Below are 18,286 nucleotides of genomic sequence, written 5' to 3' on the forward strand. Positions count from 1 at the left end.
AGCAAATTTTGCTAACCTCATAGAAACAACAACAAAGACCTTCAGTGGTATAAACTTTACACATGAAATCAAACAGGAGTTTTTTAAAAGTCCTCTGTATAAAAAGTAAAGCTGTGAATGCTCTAACTGGAGTAGCAAAGGGTAGTGAAGTGAGAAAGCAAAGGGAGTAAAAAACGATAAGCTTATGAAAAACAGAAATATTACTTGCAAGATAAACTTGAATCTAGGAAACAAAGGTAAACTTAAGGCAGTGCAGAGAACAGGTTGGTGAATGCATATGTGCACAAACATCCTGAAACTTGCCTGGTAAGTAACAGCTGATTTGATATTGCTTATAAGAAATAGTTACGAGCAAAAAGGAAGAGGCAGCATAATCTTCTACATACTAATGCTGTTTTAAAAAAATCTAGGGGGAAAAAATACCAAGAAATGAGGTTGAATAAGTTAGGGGAACTTTTTTTAATAAGAAAACACAAATATACACAAAAAAATTGATCCTTGACAACTCAAAACCACAAAAGCCTAAAATTCTATTGTGGTGATTCTAACTACCAAAGCAAAGGAATTAAATCTACCATAAACTTGAAACTAATTTTATTCAAATATTTAGTACTTTATCCATTTAAATAGTATTTTGTAGCCCTATAAATTCTACAGACCACAGTTTCAAAGTGTAGCAGACAATAACTAAACATCTTTAAAATGTTTAGCAAAATTAGAAATGCTCACCAATATTTCTGATTATGCCAAGAATTAAGAACTATTAAAATTAAACCCAAACTACCCTGACAGACAAAAAAGATTTAAAAGCTTTCTAAAAAGGAGTGGTTTCATAGAACAAAAGAATTCAAAATCAGAGATTATGTGTGTACTATGCTAGTATACAAAATAAAAATAACACAGATTATCCCAAGTGGGTGAATACAGGGATGTTTTATTATGACACACTATTTAGAAAGAAAAAAAAAAATCTGTCTTTACCCAGTAACTTAAATCTGAAAATCACTTTCCCATTTGTAAGTAAACTCAACTTTTAAGTAAATAAATATAAAGGGATATTTGAATATTCAGCCTCTTTGCTTTGGAAAAAAAAACCTGATACCTATTGAGTAAAAATGAAAAATTCAAAATCACTGCATAGATCCCTTATAAAAAAAACCCTGCATAGATTTTGTGATAGTTTTCATTTCTTAGGGAAAGAAATTATTTGAACTATTTTGTTCTTAACAGAGTCCTTTCTGTCTTAAGAACTTAAAATGCTTTAAAGATACTTTAGACTTGTCTGGAAGGAAGAGACTTTGTTGGTTACTTCCATTACACAAAAAGATTCAGGTCATTCTCAAATATTAATAAGCAGAAGTAAATAAAAGTATCGACAGTCATAATTAGGTCCTCTCTTGAAACTGCTCTGCAGTCAAAAGTTTTTGGACAGAAGGACTAATCAACTGCACACTTTTTATGACAGAAGTAATGCCATTTTATACAAATTAAATTCCTGAAATTTTTATATATTCTTCTGATGGAGAGTTAAACTTCCAGCAATTTTAGGTGAAGAGAGTAAGAATGGAAATGTGCCAAGATTTAGCTACACAAATGTTTGAAAACTGCTTTCGATCTTTTTTTCTCCCTTTCATAATCTAAACGAGCATCATTAGTGCCCAGATAAATAAATAATCGAACATAATGACAGAATATTATGCACTTATTAAAAATGATGTCATAGAAGAATAATAAGTGGAAGTGTGGGTTATAAACCAGCACACAGCAAAATCCTGCTAAATACACACAGATATAAATGTTAATCATGGTTCTCTCTACATAGCATTGTTACTGATGATTTTTAATTTTCTTCTATACATGTATCTATCTGTGGGTTCTAAACCTCCAAAAAAACCAAATGAATTATAAGATAGTTAAATATTTATATAATTTAAATATATTTCTATAATTATTTTTAAATCTAGAAAAAAATAAATAGTACTTTAGAAACTATTGGGAAAAATAAGGTATTTCCAACATTGATAGGTTGCACAGTAAAGAAAGAAGAAAATTAGATATTTTTACTGTCCTCTTGAGCAAGACTAATTCTTAAGAAGGGTAAACTTCTGTAACTTAGCAATTTTCAAAGAGTAAGCACAAAAATGTATATTCAAAGTCTAGAAGACAATTGTAGCAATTATTTTTTTTTAATTTTCAATTAATAGGCCTCCTCTCCCTCCACTTAGGAGAAGTTAAGATCTGAAAAATCAGGCTTGACAATCATAAACAAAGAGAATGCTGATAATAAAATCCAGACCTTTTAAGTAATCAATTTGTATCAGGACAGTCAATAAACGTTCTCTCTCAGGTTCTGTCTCTCCGGCTATTAGCAATATTCAGCTTAAATATATACATGAGGCATTTTTATAAACTGAAGTGTGTCTCCTTATCACCAAAGTAGTTTTTAAAAATCTAGTGATAATTCCTCGTGCTAGTAACTAAGCAATTTTGGTATTCATGTGAAATATGCATTAAAATACTTAGTACCCTTCTCCAATAAAGCTGAGTTCTCCCTACCAGGAATATGTTGGTATTAAATGTTGACTGAATGAACTTTTTTTGGTGTGTCTATTATTAACATGTTTTTAAAATTTATTTTTAACTGAGGATAATTGTTGAACCATGTTGTGATTTCTGCCATACAATATGAAATCAGCCATAAGTACAGAATGAACATTTTTAATTGAAACATCACACTGGACCTCAGCTATTATCTTAAAATTCTTTGTACACTTTTTATTTTACTTTCTAATGGGCCTTTTAAACCCTGTATAAATAGAATTGTTTTAACCCTTTTAGTTATAGCTGGATTATTATTAGCAGTAGATCACTTCCAAAGGCTAGGCTCTTAACACGTTTGTACAGTGAATGTTATATGTAATAAAGTTTAATAGTGTCAATAAATCTTGTTCATTATAGAGCTATTATTCAGAATTAATAGCTTTACTGTGTGTATGCGAGCTCAGTCATGTCTGACTATTGGCAACCCAATGGATGTGGGTTTCAAGAAGATGACTCTCTTTAGTATGCCTGTATGGTATTATCTGATCAGGTATACCATACAGGCATACCGAAGAGAGTCACCTTCTTGAAACCCACATCTATTACCAAATTAAATCATGGGAATGTTTAAAACTGTGTACACGCTTAAAAAAAAAATCTGCTAAGAAGAAAGGAACTGAATTTCTAAATTAACTGAACGTTTCAACTTTAAATCAAGACAAATTTCAAAAATCAAAATTCAACAAAAGCCATATATTAAACAGTTTAGCCACCAAATCTAAATAAACTGATGCAAAATACTCTGAAATTATTGAATACCACTTTTCTCCTTGCTCTCAGTTTAACTGCCGGCATACATTCAGATACACACATTCCACATACAATATTTAGTAAAATACATCTTTAAGGCCTAGATGTTTTCCCACCCCCGTATTTCTTTATCACCTTACCCCATTCTGTGCCATCCCCTGAACTTCGTGCTTCTCCAGCTCCTTCACCATCTTCAGCAGTTACTAAAAAATCAAATTCTTTCAGTGCTTCCTCAGTATCAGGATCATCAGTTAGGTCAGCAGCTAAGCCTTCATTACCTATCTATAAAGGGAACACAAGCCAAGAATTACCTTTATGATAAACTGTAAAGGTATCCTTTATGTTTTCACACAATTATCTTTACTTTTGCACTCCCATTTTTAGGTTATTTAGAAACAAAAATCTTAAGATTTTCCAGAGAGTTCAACAATCTCAAAAAATGGTTTGTCAATAGTGGTCTGCAGTGTGATGCAAGTAATGTGGCAGTAAGAATGGTTAAAATCTTGATCTTCAAATATGATTATCCTCACAAAGAACGTCTCTAATTACAAAAGATTTAGAGGTAACTCTATTAAAGACCTGTGCAGTCACTTACATTCCAGTATGTTGTATTGAATTGACCTCATTCACTGAGAACTGCACCTATCGTCCATAACTCATAAAGATACGGCAATAGTTAATAAGGACAGTAATGCAAGTCAATAGCTGTGGAATTTATAGTAATGATTCTCAGAAAAACAACAACCAAAAAAAAAAATCAGAACGTCTGTTCACCCATGTTTCACATGAGTATGTGGCATACAGGCTGAAAACTGCTTTTACAGACTGGAAGCTTTTGAGGAAAACTGGAATTTTCCCCACATTACTGTAAAATCGCAAAGAACTACAATGGAATTCAAAACCACAGTTGAAATACTGTACACTACTATGATAATTCACACATGGATCATCTAATCTATTTTTGCTCTTATAAATACTCTGTATCAACACTAAAATACATCAATGTGTTTCCCAGGTTATACGCAAAAGAAAACTCATTAATCCTTAACAAAGAGTGAAGAGTGTTGACACAAACATTTACAATTCTTAGTTTATTCCCTCACCCAGGGTGGGAATATCAGCCCATATCAGTTACAACTTATCACGTGTTTACTGTACCTCAAGAGATACTCTACAGCAGTGATTCTTAACTGTGATAGGACAGTTTTTTTTTTTCCCCAAAAAAAGTTTCAAAACACTGGACTAGTCCCACAAAAACAGACCCTTTTTTCGCCAATTAGTTAATAATACAGTAGATAATAATTTCTACTATATGTAGGGTAATTTAGTAAGAACTATATAAAAAACTTTCAAATGACATAATAAAAAATCATCAATAACTTCCAATGTAACTTAAGACATCTTGAAATTTTCTATTCCAAACACACTGACTAAATACATTGTAGTTAATAAGAAAAAAGAATTCTTACTTTGTGTTTATTTATCCGATGTTTGTCTTTTCCTTCTGGGATGCCTTCAATCATATCATTTTCCTCTTCTTCGTCGCTGTCATCAGCATTTTCTAAGAAATTGAATGTCTCAAGAACATCACCAGAAGTCCTGTAAGAGAGGAAAAAGATGAATCAAAATATCCCAGTGATAAATATTTCTTTCTGTCTCCTATTTTTAAACAGTACTTGAAGGTAGTAGACAAATTCAAATTAAAACTTACTTATAATGTATTACCTAAATATTCTACCCCAAAATGAAAGATCATTTATGTTCTACAGTTAAAGATGTTAAGTCTCTATAACAGTAATACTTTAAGTAATTACAGCATCAAAGTAAAAACCCTATAGTTACTAGGCAAATGTAGTATTATTTCTCAAAATAAAAGTTATTGTAATTAAGCAACTTGAACTCAGCATTTCTTTTAGCTCTACATTTGTTTAAGGACTAAAACTGAAGTTTAATTTATCAGGCTACTAAGATTTAAAGTAATGGCAAATCAGACATAGAACATTCCAAACCTTTTCACAGATTTTTCTTACCTACAAAACAGGATTATTAATATACTAAAGAAACACATTCAAGTGTTTCAAAACCACTCTTACAATTGATTAACAGTCATAATGTATTTTAATCTTTTCAGTTCAGTTCAGTAGCCTCAGTCATGTCCGACTCTTTGTGACCCCATGAATCGCAGTACGCCAGGCCTCCCTGTCCATCATCAATTCCTAGAGTGCACTCAGATTCAAGTCCATCGAGTCGGTGATGCCATTCAGCCATCTCATCCTCTGGCGTCCCCTTCTCCTCCTGCCCTCAATCCCTCCCAGCATCAGACTCTTTTCCAATGAGTCAACTCTTCGCATGAGGTGGCCAAAGTACTGGAGTTTCAGCTTCAGCATCATTCCCTCCAAAGAAATCCCAGGGCTGATCTCCTTCAGAATGGACTGGTTGGATCTCCCTGCAGTCCAAGGGACTCTCAAGAGTCTTCTCCAACACCACAATTCAAAAGCATCAATTCTTCAGCACTCAGCTTTCTTCACAGTCCAACTCCCACATCCATACTATTAAGTCATTTTAAAACTATACTCTGAATTCCTCATCTATGTACAAAAAACAGTTTTCAAATAGTTATTTAAATGTCTAAAAACAGAGGCTGCAACAGAACAGTGAAAGCTTCTGCTGAACATAGTCTCCTCTCACAATGGAAGTCTCAATTCTTCCACTGACTAGCTGCCTGAATTTGGCCATGTCATTTAAACACTGTGGCTTCAATTTCTTTACCAGTGGGAATTAAACTCAATTCAGTTCTGTCACTCAGTCGTGTCCGACTCTTTGGGACCCCATGAATTGCAACACACCAGGACTCCCTGTCCATCACCAACTCCCGGAGTTTACTCAAACTCATGTCCATCGAGTCAGTGATGGCATCCAGCCATCTCATCCTCTGTCATCCCCTTCTCCTCCTGACCCCAATCCCTCCCAGCATCAGAGTCTTTTCCAATCAGTCAACTCTTTGCATGAGGTGGCCAAAGCATTGGAGCTTGAGCATCAGTCCCTCCTAATGAACACCCAGGACTGATCTTTAGAAGGAACTGCTTGGATCTCCTTGGGACTCTCAAGAGTCTTCTCCTACACCACAGTTCAAAAGCATCAATTCTTCGGCGCTCAGCTTTCTTCACAGTCCAACTCTCACATCCATACATGACCACTGGAAAAACCATAGCCTTGACTAGATGGACCTTTCTTGGCAGTAATGTCTCTGCTTCTGAATATGCTATCTAGGTTGGTCATAACTTTCCTTCTAAGGAGTAAGCGTCTTTTAATTTCATGGCTGCAATCACCATCTGCAGTGATTTTGGAGCCCCCCAAAATAAAGTCTGACACCGTTTCCACTGTTTCCCCATCTATTTCCCATGAAGTGATGGGACCAGATGCCATGATCTTCGTTTTCTGAATGTTGAGCTTTAAGCCCTTTTTCACTCTCCTCTTTCATTTTCATCAAGAGGCTTTTTAATTCCTCTTCACTTTCTGCCTTAAGGGTGGTGTCTTCTGCATATCTGAGGTTATTGATATTTCTCCTGGCAATCTTGATTCCAGCTTATGCTTCTTCCAGCCCATCGTTTCTCATGATGTATTCTGCACAGAAGTTAAATAAGCAGGGTGACAATAAACAGCCTTGACGTACTCCTTTTCCTATTTGGAACCACTCTGTGGTTCCATGTCCAGTTCTAACTGTTGCTTCCTGACCTGCATATAGGTTTCTCAAGAGGCAGATGAGGTGGTCTGGTATTCCCATCTCTTTCAGAATTTTCCACAATTTATAGTGATCCACACAGTCAAAGGCTTTGGCAGAGTCAATAAAGCAGAAATAGATGTTTTTCTGGAACTTTCTTGCTTTTTCCATGATCCAGCAGATGTTGGCAATTTGATCTCTGGTTCCTCTGCCTTTTCTAAAACCAGCTTGAACATCAGGAAGTTCACGGTTCACATAGTGCTGAAGCCTGGCTTGGAGAATTTTGAGCATTACTTTACTAGCATGTGAGATAAGTGCAATTGTGTGGTAGTTTGAGCATTCTTTGGCATTGCCTTTCTTTGGGATTGGAAGAAAAACTGCCAAAATGCCAGCAAATTTGGAAAACTCAGCAGTGGCCACAGGACTGGAAAAGGTCAGTTTTCATTCCAATCCCAAAGAAAGGGAATTAAACTAGATGATCTCAAATATTCTGACCAATACGATCAGTACATGGTCACGAAAGAATAACAGTCTAAAAGTTAGGTTTCTCCCCCTCTCCCTGACTGGTTCTATTAGTCTAAATTAAGGCTATCATACAATTCAGACTAGTTTTTAATAGCACTTTGATATAGGGTCTTAATAGGTCTACTATACTGTGCCTAATGCAGTACATGGTTCAAGGACCTGTATAAAAACTGAATGTAGAAAGATACTTTTTTTTCCAAGTGCAAATCAGTAAGAACAAACAAAACTACCATAACAACAAAACACATAATTTTCAGCTCAACATCAATAATATGTCTCAATATTGGGGGATTAAATAAAAGGCAAAGAAAATATTTGACAAAATCAGCACATTATTGACAGAAAAATTTAAGAATCATAAATTTAAGACATGACAGTTTTGTTCTGAACCTTAATAAACTAAGTACTGTCATTTCTTGGATATGAATTCCTGTCTCGAAAATGAGAACTCATGTTTTAGGTTTTTAAAATTGTGTTTGATCACAGCAATACATGCACAAGATTTTAAAAAGTCAAAGAGAGCACAATCAATAAAAGAAATAACTGATGAATCGTTCCAAAATTAAAAACCCTTGCTCTTTGAAAGACACTGCTAAGATAATTTAAAGAAAAGTCTACAGATTGGGAAAATGTATTTGCAAATCACACATTTAATGAAGGACTATATACAGAACACTTAAATCTTAGTATCAAAAAAACAATGAGCATGGAGAGATTATTCAAAAAATTTCAGTAAAAAAAGACACGTGTATGGTATACACAGATGCTTATCATCATTAGTCTTTAGGAAAATGGAAATTAAAGCAACCAGGGATTGTGAAGGGTCTGAAACTTTGCCCCACTTGCAAGTTAATATGCTGTTACTCTTGAGATGTTTCTTTTTAGCATTCATGATGATGACCCTGTATGGATTTTTTTAAATTAATTTTATAGTGTAACCAGGAAAAAACCCTTTCAATGTGGAAACAAAAATGCTTGGAAATACATTCTGTAAATATATTACATAATTTTTTTTTAATTACTACTTTAATAATCCTTTCAACACCATTTTACCTGTTCTCTCTGACACTCCTATTCAGATGTTAGCCCTCTGGGACCCATCTTTATATTTTCCTATCTTTTCACTCCTATTTTCTTTTTTTCCCCTTTGCTCTTTTCTGGGAAAGTCTTTTACCCTTATCATCCAAGTTCTACATAAAAATTATTTAAACCACACTTTAAAATTTCTATTAGCTCTTTTTTGACTTCTCATCAAACCTTACAAAATAACATCTTACTGTTTTATGGATGTATTAGTTTTCTCAGTGCTTACAGAAGAGTAAACTTTTCAAAGTCTTCTCTGAGCTCCTTTTTTTGATTTGGTTCCTTCGGTCTCCAATTTTCACATCAAAGTCTTTCCTTAACCGTTAGCATTTAACAGTGAAGCATAGAAAAGCTAACTGGATATACTGTGTACATGGGTGAGGCTTGTCAAGTAGCTAGCTTCACATCTGTGTAAAAGGGCAGAAACCCAAACATTTCATTGGCGGATCCCAACTGTCAGTATCAGAAAGTCTTCTCTACCATTAATAGACCACATTTCTGCTTGGAAAGGATTTAAGATCAGCTGCCAACATACCAGAAGCCAAGGAGAAGAAAATAAGAGATCTCACTGCTCAGCTAGGTATTTTCAGATCATCCTCCTGTTCTCAACATAGTGGCTCACCCTACAGGTGCCTTACTTCTTAAGAAATCAGAAATCACTGGAATTTGTCAGAAATCAGAATTCACCAGAAAACATATCACCATTCTTTGGGATAGGGGAGGGGTTTTCAAATGGCTACACAGGACAAAAGAGGGAGTTGGATGGGAATTTGCTGTATGTCTCAGGAAACTCAAACTCTGTGTCAACCTATAGGGGTGGGATGGAGTGGGAGATGGGAGGCAGGTGCAGGAGGGAAGGAGTATATGTATACCTATGGCTGATTCATGTTGAGGTGTGACAGAAAACAACAAAATTCTGGAACACAATTATCCTTCAATTAAAATACAAATTAATTTAAATATATATATATAAAAATTAAAAAAAGAGGGAGTTTGAAATTCTTTCATAAATTTGAAACTTGACTCTTACCTAAACTTGAAACTAATTATTAATAACTCCCTCTACATCTGACTCCAGACGTACCTAATACTGCTAATTCCTTAGCTTTTGTAACTTTACTGGCATTTTGCGACGTGAATTGGCTTTTTTCTTTTCTTTCCAGATTCCAAAATTATTAAGTTCTCCCTATCTGATGGACAGTATATCCTTCTCATTCTTCCTATGTACTCAATTTACTGCTCTTATATGTTAATGTATCTTTAAAAAGTCTTTAACAAACATCTTAGAGGATTGATAAGGCACGAAAGTAAAATGTCTCTTTAATTCACCATGCTTAAGTGGACATCTACATCTGGAATTTTATAGTTTTTTCTTTGCCAACTATCTGCTTACTATCCTTTTTCATTCTAAAAAGATCATCAACAAAATTTTTAAAATTATATATCCAGATGAAGGGAAAATAGAGTGAAGTCAAGAGTAAGGCTGGTAACTAAAAGGGTAAAAAGGAGTCAGTGCATTTTCTAGAAATGAAGGAACCCCACAAGTATGGCAAGATGCAGTCAGAATAAATAGAAAGAGAGCAACTACTAGAGGTTGAAAGGTAAATCAGAGCATACTATTTCTAACAATATGGCCTACAATTTATCATTTTTCTACTGTTGAACATGAAGACTGGTTCAAATTTTTACTGTTATAAGTAAGAATATGATAGATATGTTTTTGTTGGTATCTCTATCAATATATTAGATCATGTTTCTTAGAATTTTCAAAGGCCCTGATGCTAGCTGAACCATACACACCTACATTAATACAGACTTGCAATATATTAGGCTGGTACAAACATAACTGCAGTTTTTGCACTATTGAAATTTGCCATCTGATACTGGAATACATCCTTAAATGAATGAGGTTACGTTTTACGTCATTTTAATGTGCATTTTTGCTAATGACATAAAATGCTGTTTTTTATTTATTTTAGACTATGGGAATAACGTTAAGACAAAAAAGCAAATTTGAGCAATTTTCTTATTCAAATAGGCCATAAAACAGTGGAGACAACTCACAACAACAATGCATTTGGCCCAGGAACTGATAACATGTCCAGTGCAGCAGTGGTTCAAGAAGTTTTGCAGGGAGATGACAGCCTTGAAGATGAGAGGAGTAGTGGCCAGCCATGAGAAGTTGACAGTGACCAACTGAGAGCATCAGAGCTGACCCTCTTAAACTACACAAGAACCTGCTAAAGAAAGCAACGTCAACCATTCTATGGTCGTTCGGCACTTGAAGCAAATTGGAAAGGTAGAAGAACTCGATTAAATGGGTGCCTCATGAGCTGACTAGAAATTTTTAAAAATCATCCTTTTAAAAGTGTTGTCTTCTCTTATTCTACTCAACAACGAACCATTTCCTGATCAGACTGTGACGTGACAAAAGCGGATTTTATACGACAACAGGCAACAACCAGCTAAAGTAGGTGGACTGAGAAGAAGCTCTTAACCGCTTACCAAAGCCAAACTTGTACCAAAAAAGGGTCATGGCCACTCTCTGGTGGTCTGCTACAGGTCTGATCCACTACAGCTTTCTGAATCCTGGCGAAATCATTACATCTGAGAAGTCTGCTCAGCAAATTGATGCAATACAGTAAACTTCAATGTCTGCAGCTGACACTGGTCAACAGAAAGGGCCCAATTCTTCTCCACAACACCTTACTGCACACTGCACAACCAGAGTCTCAAAAGTGCAACAAACTGGGCTACGAAGTTTTGCCTCATTTGCCACATTCACTTGACCTCTTGACTACCACTACCGACTACCACGTACCACTACTACTTCAAGCATCTTGACAACTTTTTGAGGGAAAACACTTCCACAACCAGCAGGATGTAGAAAATTGCTTTCCAATAGTTTGTTGAATCCCCATACACAGATGTTTAAGCTATAGGAGTAAACAACCTTATTTCTCGTTGACAAAAATGTGTTTAGTGTAATGGTTCCTTTTTGATTAATAAAGATGTGTTTGAGCCTAGTTATAGTAATTTAAAATTCACGGTCCAAAATTACAATTATTTTTGCACCAAAAAGACTCTTGAGAGTCCCTTGGACTGCAAGGAGATTCAACCAGTCCATCCTAAAGGAGATCAGTCCTGGGTGTTCGCTGGAAAGGACTGAAGTTGAAGCTGAAACTCCAATACTTTGGCCACCTCATGCGAAGAGCTGACTCATTGGAAAAGATCCTGATGCTGGGAAAGATTGAGGGCAGGAGGAGAAGGGGACGACAAGAGGATGAGATGGTTGGATGGCATCACTGACTCGATGGACATGGGTTTGGGTGGACTCCGAGATTTGGTGATGGACAGGGAGGCCTGGCGTGCTGCAGTTCATGGGGTCGCAGAGAGTCGGACACAGCTAAGCAACTGAACTGAACTGAGCTGAATACAAGTATACTCATTAAGAAGGAAACTGGCCTTGATTAACAACAATTATTACCTAAAAGTCTGTGGACAGATAAAAGGATAAGAAAAATGTGGTAAAATCAGTTAACAAATTATTATTTAGATATAAAAAAGAAAATCCTTGGCAGAAATGAAACCAACATTGTAAAACAATTATCCATCAATTAAAGAAAATTTTGCAAATAAATAAATGATTTTTAAAAATAAATAAATAAAATCCTTACTGACAGCAGAACAATTTAAAAAAAGAAGAAAATCTTGTCATATGCTACATGAATGAACCTTTAGGACATCATGCTAAGTGAAATAAGCCAGACACAGCAAGATAAATACTGTGTGTTTCCACTTACATACTTAAAGTAGTCACTCACAGAAAAAGTCAAATCGTGGTTCCCAGGTACTAGGGGGAGGAGGAAATAGGGAGTCGCTATTTAATGAGTATGGAGTTTTAGTCACGCAAGATGAAAAGCTTCTAGAGAAGTGCTCTACAATACTGTGCTTACATAGTTAACAACACTGCACTGTGCACTTAAAAATTTTTAAGGTAGCTCCCATGTTATGTGCTTTTTTCCACAACAGAAAACAAAAAACTATTAATCTTGTAAAGGTAAGAAGCTTTACAAGGAGAAGATATAGTCTGCTATGGATCTTTAACTCAGATTCAGGTGTGATAAACTAAACAGCACTCCCAAGTATTTATAAATCCTATTAACTACTTAGTTTTTAAAACGCATAGTAATATCCTTGCTTTTTCTCATATGCTATGAAAACTCTTGATTCCTGAAATCCAGAGTAAAGAAAACAAGGACTCTATTAGATGTCAAATTGTTTTTATTACAGACCTTACTTCTCAGAAATAAAATCCCAAAACTAAAGGCTTATGTTAACCTAAAAGTTATCAACATAATACCACGTATATATCTAAGGTATGAAGTAATGCTAGTTTATAAACTGTACATACTGTTTTCTTAAGCTCTACATGAACTAGTTTTATTTTTTCCATTCTCCTTTTCTTTGTCCTTCTGACCTATTAAATTCAAGGTAATATCTAATGGTAGAAAATGAAAAAAGTTCCACTTGCTTGACTACTTGCATTTATTATATCTGTACTATAATCAAAAGTATATCTGGTAGACGTGTTGATGAGAATGTAGAGAAACCGGAATTCTTATACATTTCTGGTGGTAATGTAGTCCAGCCACTTTGGAAAAGAATTTGGAAATTCACCAAAAAGGTAAACAGAGTTATTGTATGACTTAGCAATTCAACTCCTAGGTATAAACCCAAGAGACCTGAAAACGTATGTCCACATTTCCAGACTGATGTTCAAAGCAGCATTATTCATTATTCCAAAATGTGGAATCAACAGGCAAGTCCATCAGTTGGACAAAGAATAGATAAACAAAATGTGATATATCCACAGAAGAGTATTGGCAATGAAAGAAATGAATTACTGACACACGCTGTAGCATGGATTTTAAAAACACTATACTAACGGAAAGTAGCTACTCACAAAATAACTATTTACATAAAATATCTAGAATAGGCAAATCTAGAGAGACAAGGTAGATTAATGGTTGCCTAGGACTGGTGAGTGAGAGGTATACAGGAAAGATGGGGAGTGGCAGCTAATGAGTACAAGGTTTCTTTATGGAGCAATGAAAATTTTCAAAACTTAGATTATGGTGATGGCTGAATAACTTTGTGAATACTCTAAGAACTATATCCTTTAATGGGTGAAATTTATAGCAGGTGAATTCTATCTTAATAACTAAAAATTTAAACTAGATCTGGTAGCTTTCTGAGCCCAAACACAATGCAAAGCCTTGTTTCTTTCAAAACAGTGACTGAACAATCATTACTATTCTAATCACAGAGTAGTATTAAAATTTATTGAAAACACTCCAACAAAAATCTAAAAATCAAGATGTTCAAAATAACTCCAAACTATATGAAATCACTCTCAAGTTTTAATTTCTCACCTATTTCAGAGATATTTCAGTCATTCTCTTGGCATCAAAACTTCAAGATACATAAATTTTAAAAGTGCCTAAATAAAAAGTTTATTTGTCCATGATGCCATTTAGGAAAAAACATTTTAAATCTGAACTTTTTTACAGAACTTTTTTAAATTTTTACACATTTCTTTTAAAAACATCTATTTATTTATTTGGCTGTGCCAGGTCTTAGTTGCAGCATGCAAACTTTTTGTTGTGGCATGTGGGATCTAGTTCCCTGACTAGGGATCAATCCCAAGGCTTCCTGCATTGGGATCATGGAGATTTAGCTACTGGATCACCAAGGATGAGCCTCTGCATGCTTTAAAAATTGTTAACAGTAGTAACAACAAGCTAAAGAGATTCATAATACCTGTTATACAAATAATGTTAACCTATGCACTGAAGAATTGATGCTTTCGAATTACGGTGCTGGAGAAGACTCTTGAGAGTCCCTTGGATAGCAAGGAGATCAAAACAGTCTTTCCTAAAGGAAACCAACCCTGCATATTCAATGGAAGAACTGATGCTGAAGCTCCAATACTTTGGCCACCTGATGCCAAGAGTCGACTCAGTGGAAAACATTCTGATGCTGGGAAAGATTGAGGGCAGGAGGAGAAGGGGGCAACAGAGGATGAGAATGCAGATGGCATCAATGACACAAAGAACATGAGTTTGAGCAAGCTCCAGGAGACAGTGAAGGACAGGGAAGCCTGGTGTAGCGCAATCCATGGAGTTGCAAAAAGTTGGACACAACTCAGCGACTGAGCAACAACAAATAAGTATAGTTCATACCTTTTGATTTCTTGTCCTTTTTGCTTAGGAGATTCACCTCCATTCAGGATCTGTTCTAAATTCTTTGTCTCTACTGATCCATTTGGTTCTGAATTGGACAGTCCAAGTAATGATCTTACCCGCTGAGATCGTACATCTAATATTGTATCTGTATAACCTACTTCCTGAAGATATCTGTAAGAGAAAAATAAAAATATTAAATCCCATAATTTGTTAATACCTGCAAACTTGTTAAATGAAAATTACATCAAAGGGTTTTAGAAAAATCCATAATACTCTAAAATATACTTTTCCTTTCTTCTCTATAGGCTAGTTTCATTTTTTTTTTTTTTCTAAAAGGGCTGATTACAAACCAAAATTTAATTGAGAAAGCATATAGATGGCTAATACTAATTAAGAGCCAATCATCCTGAGGCCTAAAAAGCTCTAAACCTTTTAGAAGCCGATTATATATATTACTCCAAAAAGAAAAAAAAAATCCAGAAAGTTGTAAAAGATGAATAGAACTAAACCTCTGAACAATGATAGGCCACCTTGAAAGCTCAGCTCTTAGTGAGAGGTTAATGGATGGTTCAGTTCTCCTTCTAAGATCTAAGATCTCATTGCAGTCCTATAGACCTGTGGTTTTCAAATTTTCCTTCTTAGCTAAACCAGGTTACCTAACAAGGACCTACTATGAGACCTAAAATATAGATAATGGGTAATGAATGAGCTTGTGTGACAAATTTTAAAATTTCTTACCAAAGTACTGATATTTGACAGGCTAAAGGAAGATGTTAAAAAGAAGCCTTATATATTACTGACAAAATAACAAAACATTTTTAAGTTAAAGTTAAAGACAGGGAGACTGGTTAGGACACTACCAGAGCAAGAACTAAAACTGGAGAGAGAAAAAAATGTGAGAAAAATAAGATAAAATCCAAGTAACCTGCTACAAAAGTAAATATAGCAGTAAATTAAGATGAGAATTTTGGAAATTTTTCAGGTTTCTAGCTAAGATGACTGAATGGTGATTCTATTCAATAAAATGAATAATAAAGGGCCAGAATCTGGTTTTACAGGGTACCCATCAAATAATCATGTAGTATCTATCAAAGTGATAACATTTATTAGGTACCGTGATAAGGTCAAAAGCTCAGAAAAGAATGGACTGGGTGTAAAGATTTGGGAGTCATTAGTGTTTGGTGATATTTGAAGCCATGAATTTAAATGAAGTTACCCAGAGAAAAAGCACAAATAAAAACAGAAAGCTTGGGGACAAAAACAGCTAAAGTACTGGAAAAGTAAGAAAACCACAAAGAAAAATTAAAGCAAAGAATATGAGAAATTAGGGTTAAAAAAAAACAGCAAAGAGTAATTTCATGAAAGTAAGAAAAACCAAGTTTCAAAAAGAAATGAGGAGTTTATGTCAAGTATTTCCAAAGGATCAAATGAACAAAAGGGTCTCATAAATATGTTTGTGATAGAAGCTTCAGGGAAATTCGAAAATGGTAAACTAGCTGAGAAATGAACAAGGCAGACTATTCACATAAACTATTTTTAGAGAAAGGTTAAGAAGAGATAGACTATAAAGCCAGACAATGGGATTAGGCATTTATGAGAGAAATTCTGTGTACCTGTTTTCCCTAGAGCCGTCAAACTCTTCTAAAAAATGTGATCACCTTTGGGGGAAAAAAAACCCTCCACATGCTAACCATGTGGTCTTAAGAGGCCATCAAAATCCTAAGCAAACCAGGTAAAAACAACTGACTTGGTAGTTATTCAATCAAGTGAAGACAAATTTAATCCTCAGAAAGTATTCTGAATAAAACAAGGGATCCTCTGTCATCTGGAGAGAAGTGGTTTTCAGGAGAAAAGAATAAAACTAATACACAGAGGAGTAGAACACCAAAGAATTTAAGATATATTATCCTGGGTGCTCCAAAGAATTTAAGATATCAAATTCTTTAGAACACCAAAGAATTTAAGATAAGTATCCTGGGTGCCCTACTCCCTGAGAAATCCTCAAGTGATGCTCCAGCTCTTGTGTTCCTGACTCTTAGTTAGTTAATCAGCACTTCCATTAACTCAGCTAGCTTATCCTAGCATCCTTCCAAGCAATAATCTGTTTTTATTAAAACTTGAATTTTAGTCACCAAGAGTTCAGATTGATAAAAATTTCTTTGAATAGAACATTAGAAACTGAGATTATAAATATGAGATTTAAATACATTTACAGAAAGAAAAGCAAGAAGTGAAGAGTTCTCACCTGATAGCCTTCATACTTTCAATGAAGTAGAACCTAAGGTGCTCTAATGAGAGTAAGGAACAATGGGTTGAGATGCAGTGCAAGTTTAGGAGGGCAAACTGAGGGCAACAGGAGCAAGAGATGACAAGGGATATGGAAAAAGGCTCTATGAAATGTGTGGACAGAAAACCATGCATGTGTAATGGCATTCACACAATTCTATGATTTTTCTCCAAGAATTAATTAGAAACAGATCCAACAGATAGTATGACTGAACTAGGGCTGAAATCCTGCAGGTAGGTATAGTAAAATGACTGGTGGGATGAAGAGGGGTAATGAGTGGACAGCAAGAAAGCTAAGGGTACTGGCAAAAGGGTAAAGGATCATGGGGTCAAAGTAGGAGCTAACGAAGTAACAAAAAGAAACAAAAAACCCTACCACAAGAAAAAAACAAAATCAAACCAACGACTGGTAGAGGAGATATGGAAAATGAAGCAGTCAAGATCAGATCAGAGAGCAAATAACAGGGGAACCAGATTAAGAGAAGTGGAATATGAACTGTCAGATCATTCCAGAGGTAAAACAGTTATAGGTTATAATAAGACCAAGGGTCTAACCACACTTTACTGGGTTACTGAAGCAAAGGTAAAGATACCTAGGGTTGAGAAGGGTGAATAATTACAAATTACCTAAGATTTCAGTTGCATTCAAGTACCAAAGTTTTCAAAACACAAGGGAAAAGATCAAATAAATCTTTGTTTTATTTATTCTAATTAATAAATAGTAAAAAGATTTGCCACAGAAGTACTTCTAATAGAGCAAAGAATTAAAACATCAATAATGTTCCTCAAAAATTCAAGTAAATTTAGTAAGCAAGCCAGTGCTGAAAAGTTTCTGACAACAAGTTAAATTCCTTCTCTAAACCAGTCACAATCTCACTTAAAACCAAATATGTGAATTTTGCAGTGACAGGAATGAGTTGTGTGAGTATGAATCCCCTATTGTTTCTGACATTCTATTCCACAAATAAGAAAATAAGATCATTCTGAGAATTGTTTAAAGAAACATTCAGAGGATGCAAACTTTAAAAAAGATTCAAAATCTAACAAAACAAAAAAGAAAAAATATGAGAGC

The 18,286-nt window shown here is 34.9% G+C and overlaps 1 protein-coding gene across 4 annotated transcripts in view; it reads right to left on the bottom strand.

Annotated features, from left to right (window-relative positions):
* The window catches only part of STRN3 (striatin 3), a 107,370-nt gene that overhangs the window by 34,005 nt on the left and 55,079 nt on the right, over positions 1-18,286 (bottom strand). For all 4 annotated transcript variants that reach the window (XM_070775982.1, XM_070775983.1, XM_070775984.1 and 1 more), the window contains exons 5-7: positions 14,926-15,099; positions 4,821-4,950; positions 3,492-3,633 (exon numbers count right to left, since the gene is read on the bottom strand). In XM_070775982.1, coding sequence (XP_070632083.1) covers positions 3,492-3,633; positions 4,821-4,950; positions 14,926-15,099 — 446 coding nt within the window. The remainder of the gene's footprint in view (positions 1-3,491; positions 3,634-4,820; positions 4,951-14,925; positions 15,100-18,286) is intronic.

This window comes from Bos indicus, chromosome 21, assembly GCF_029378745.1.
Source record: "Bos indicus isolate NIAB-ARS_2022 breed Sahiwal x Tharparkar chromosome 21, NIAB-ARS_B.indTharparkar_mat_pri_1.0, whole genome shotgun sequence".
Classification (NCBI taxonomy): domain Eukaryota; kingdom Metazoa; phylum Chordata; class Mammalia; order Artiodactyla; family Bovidae; genus Bos; species Bos indicus.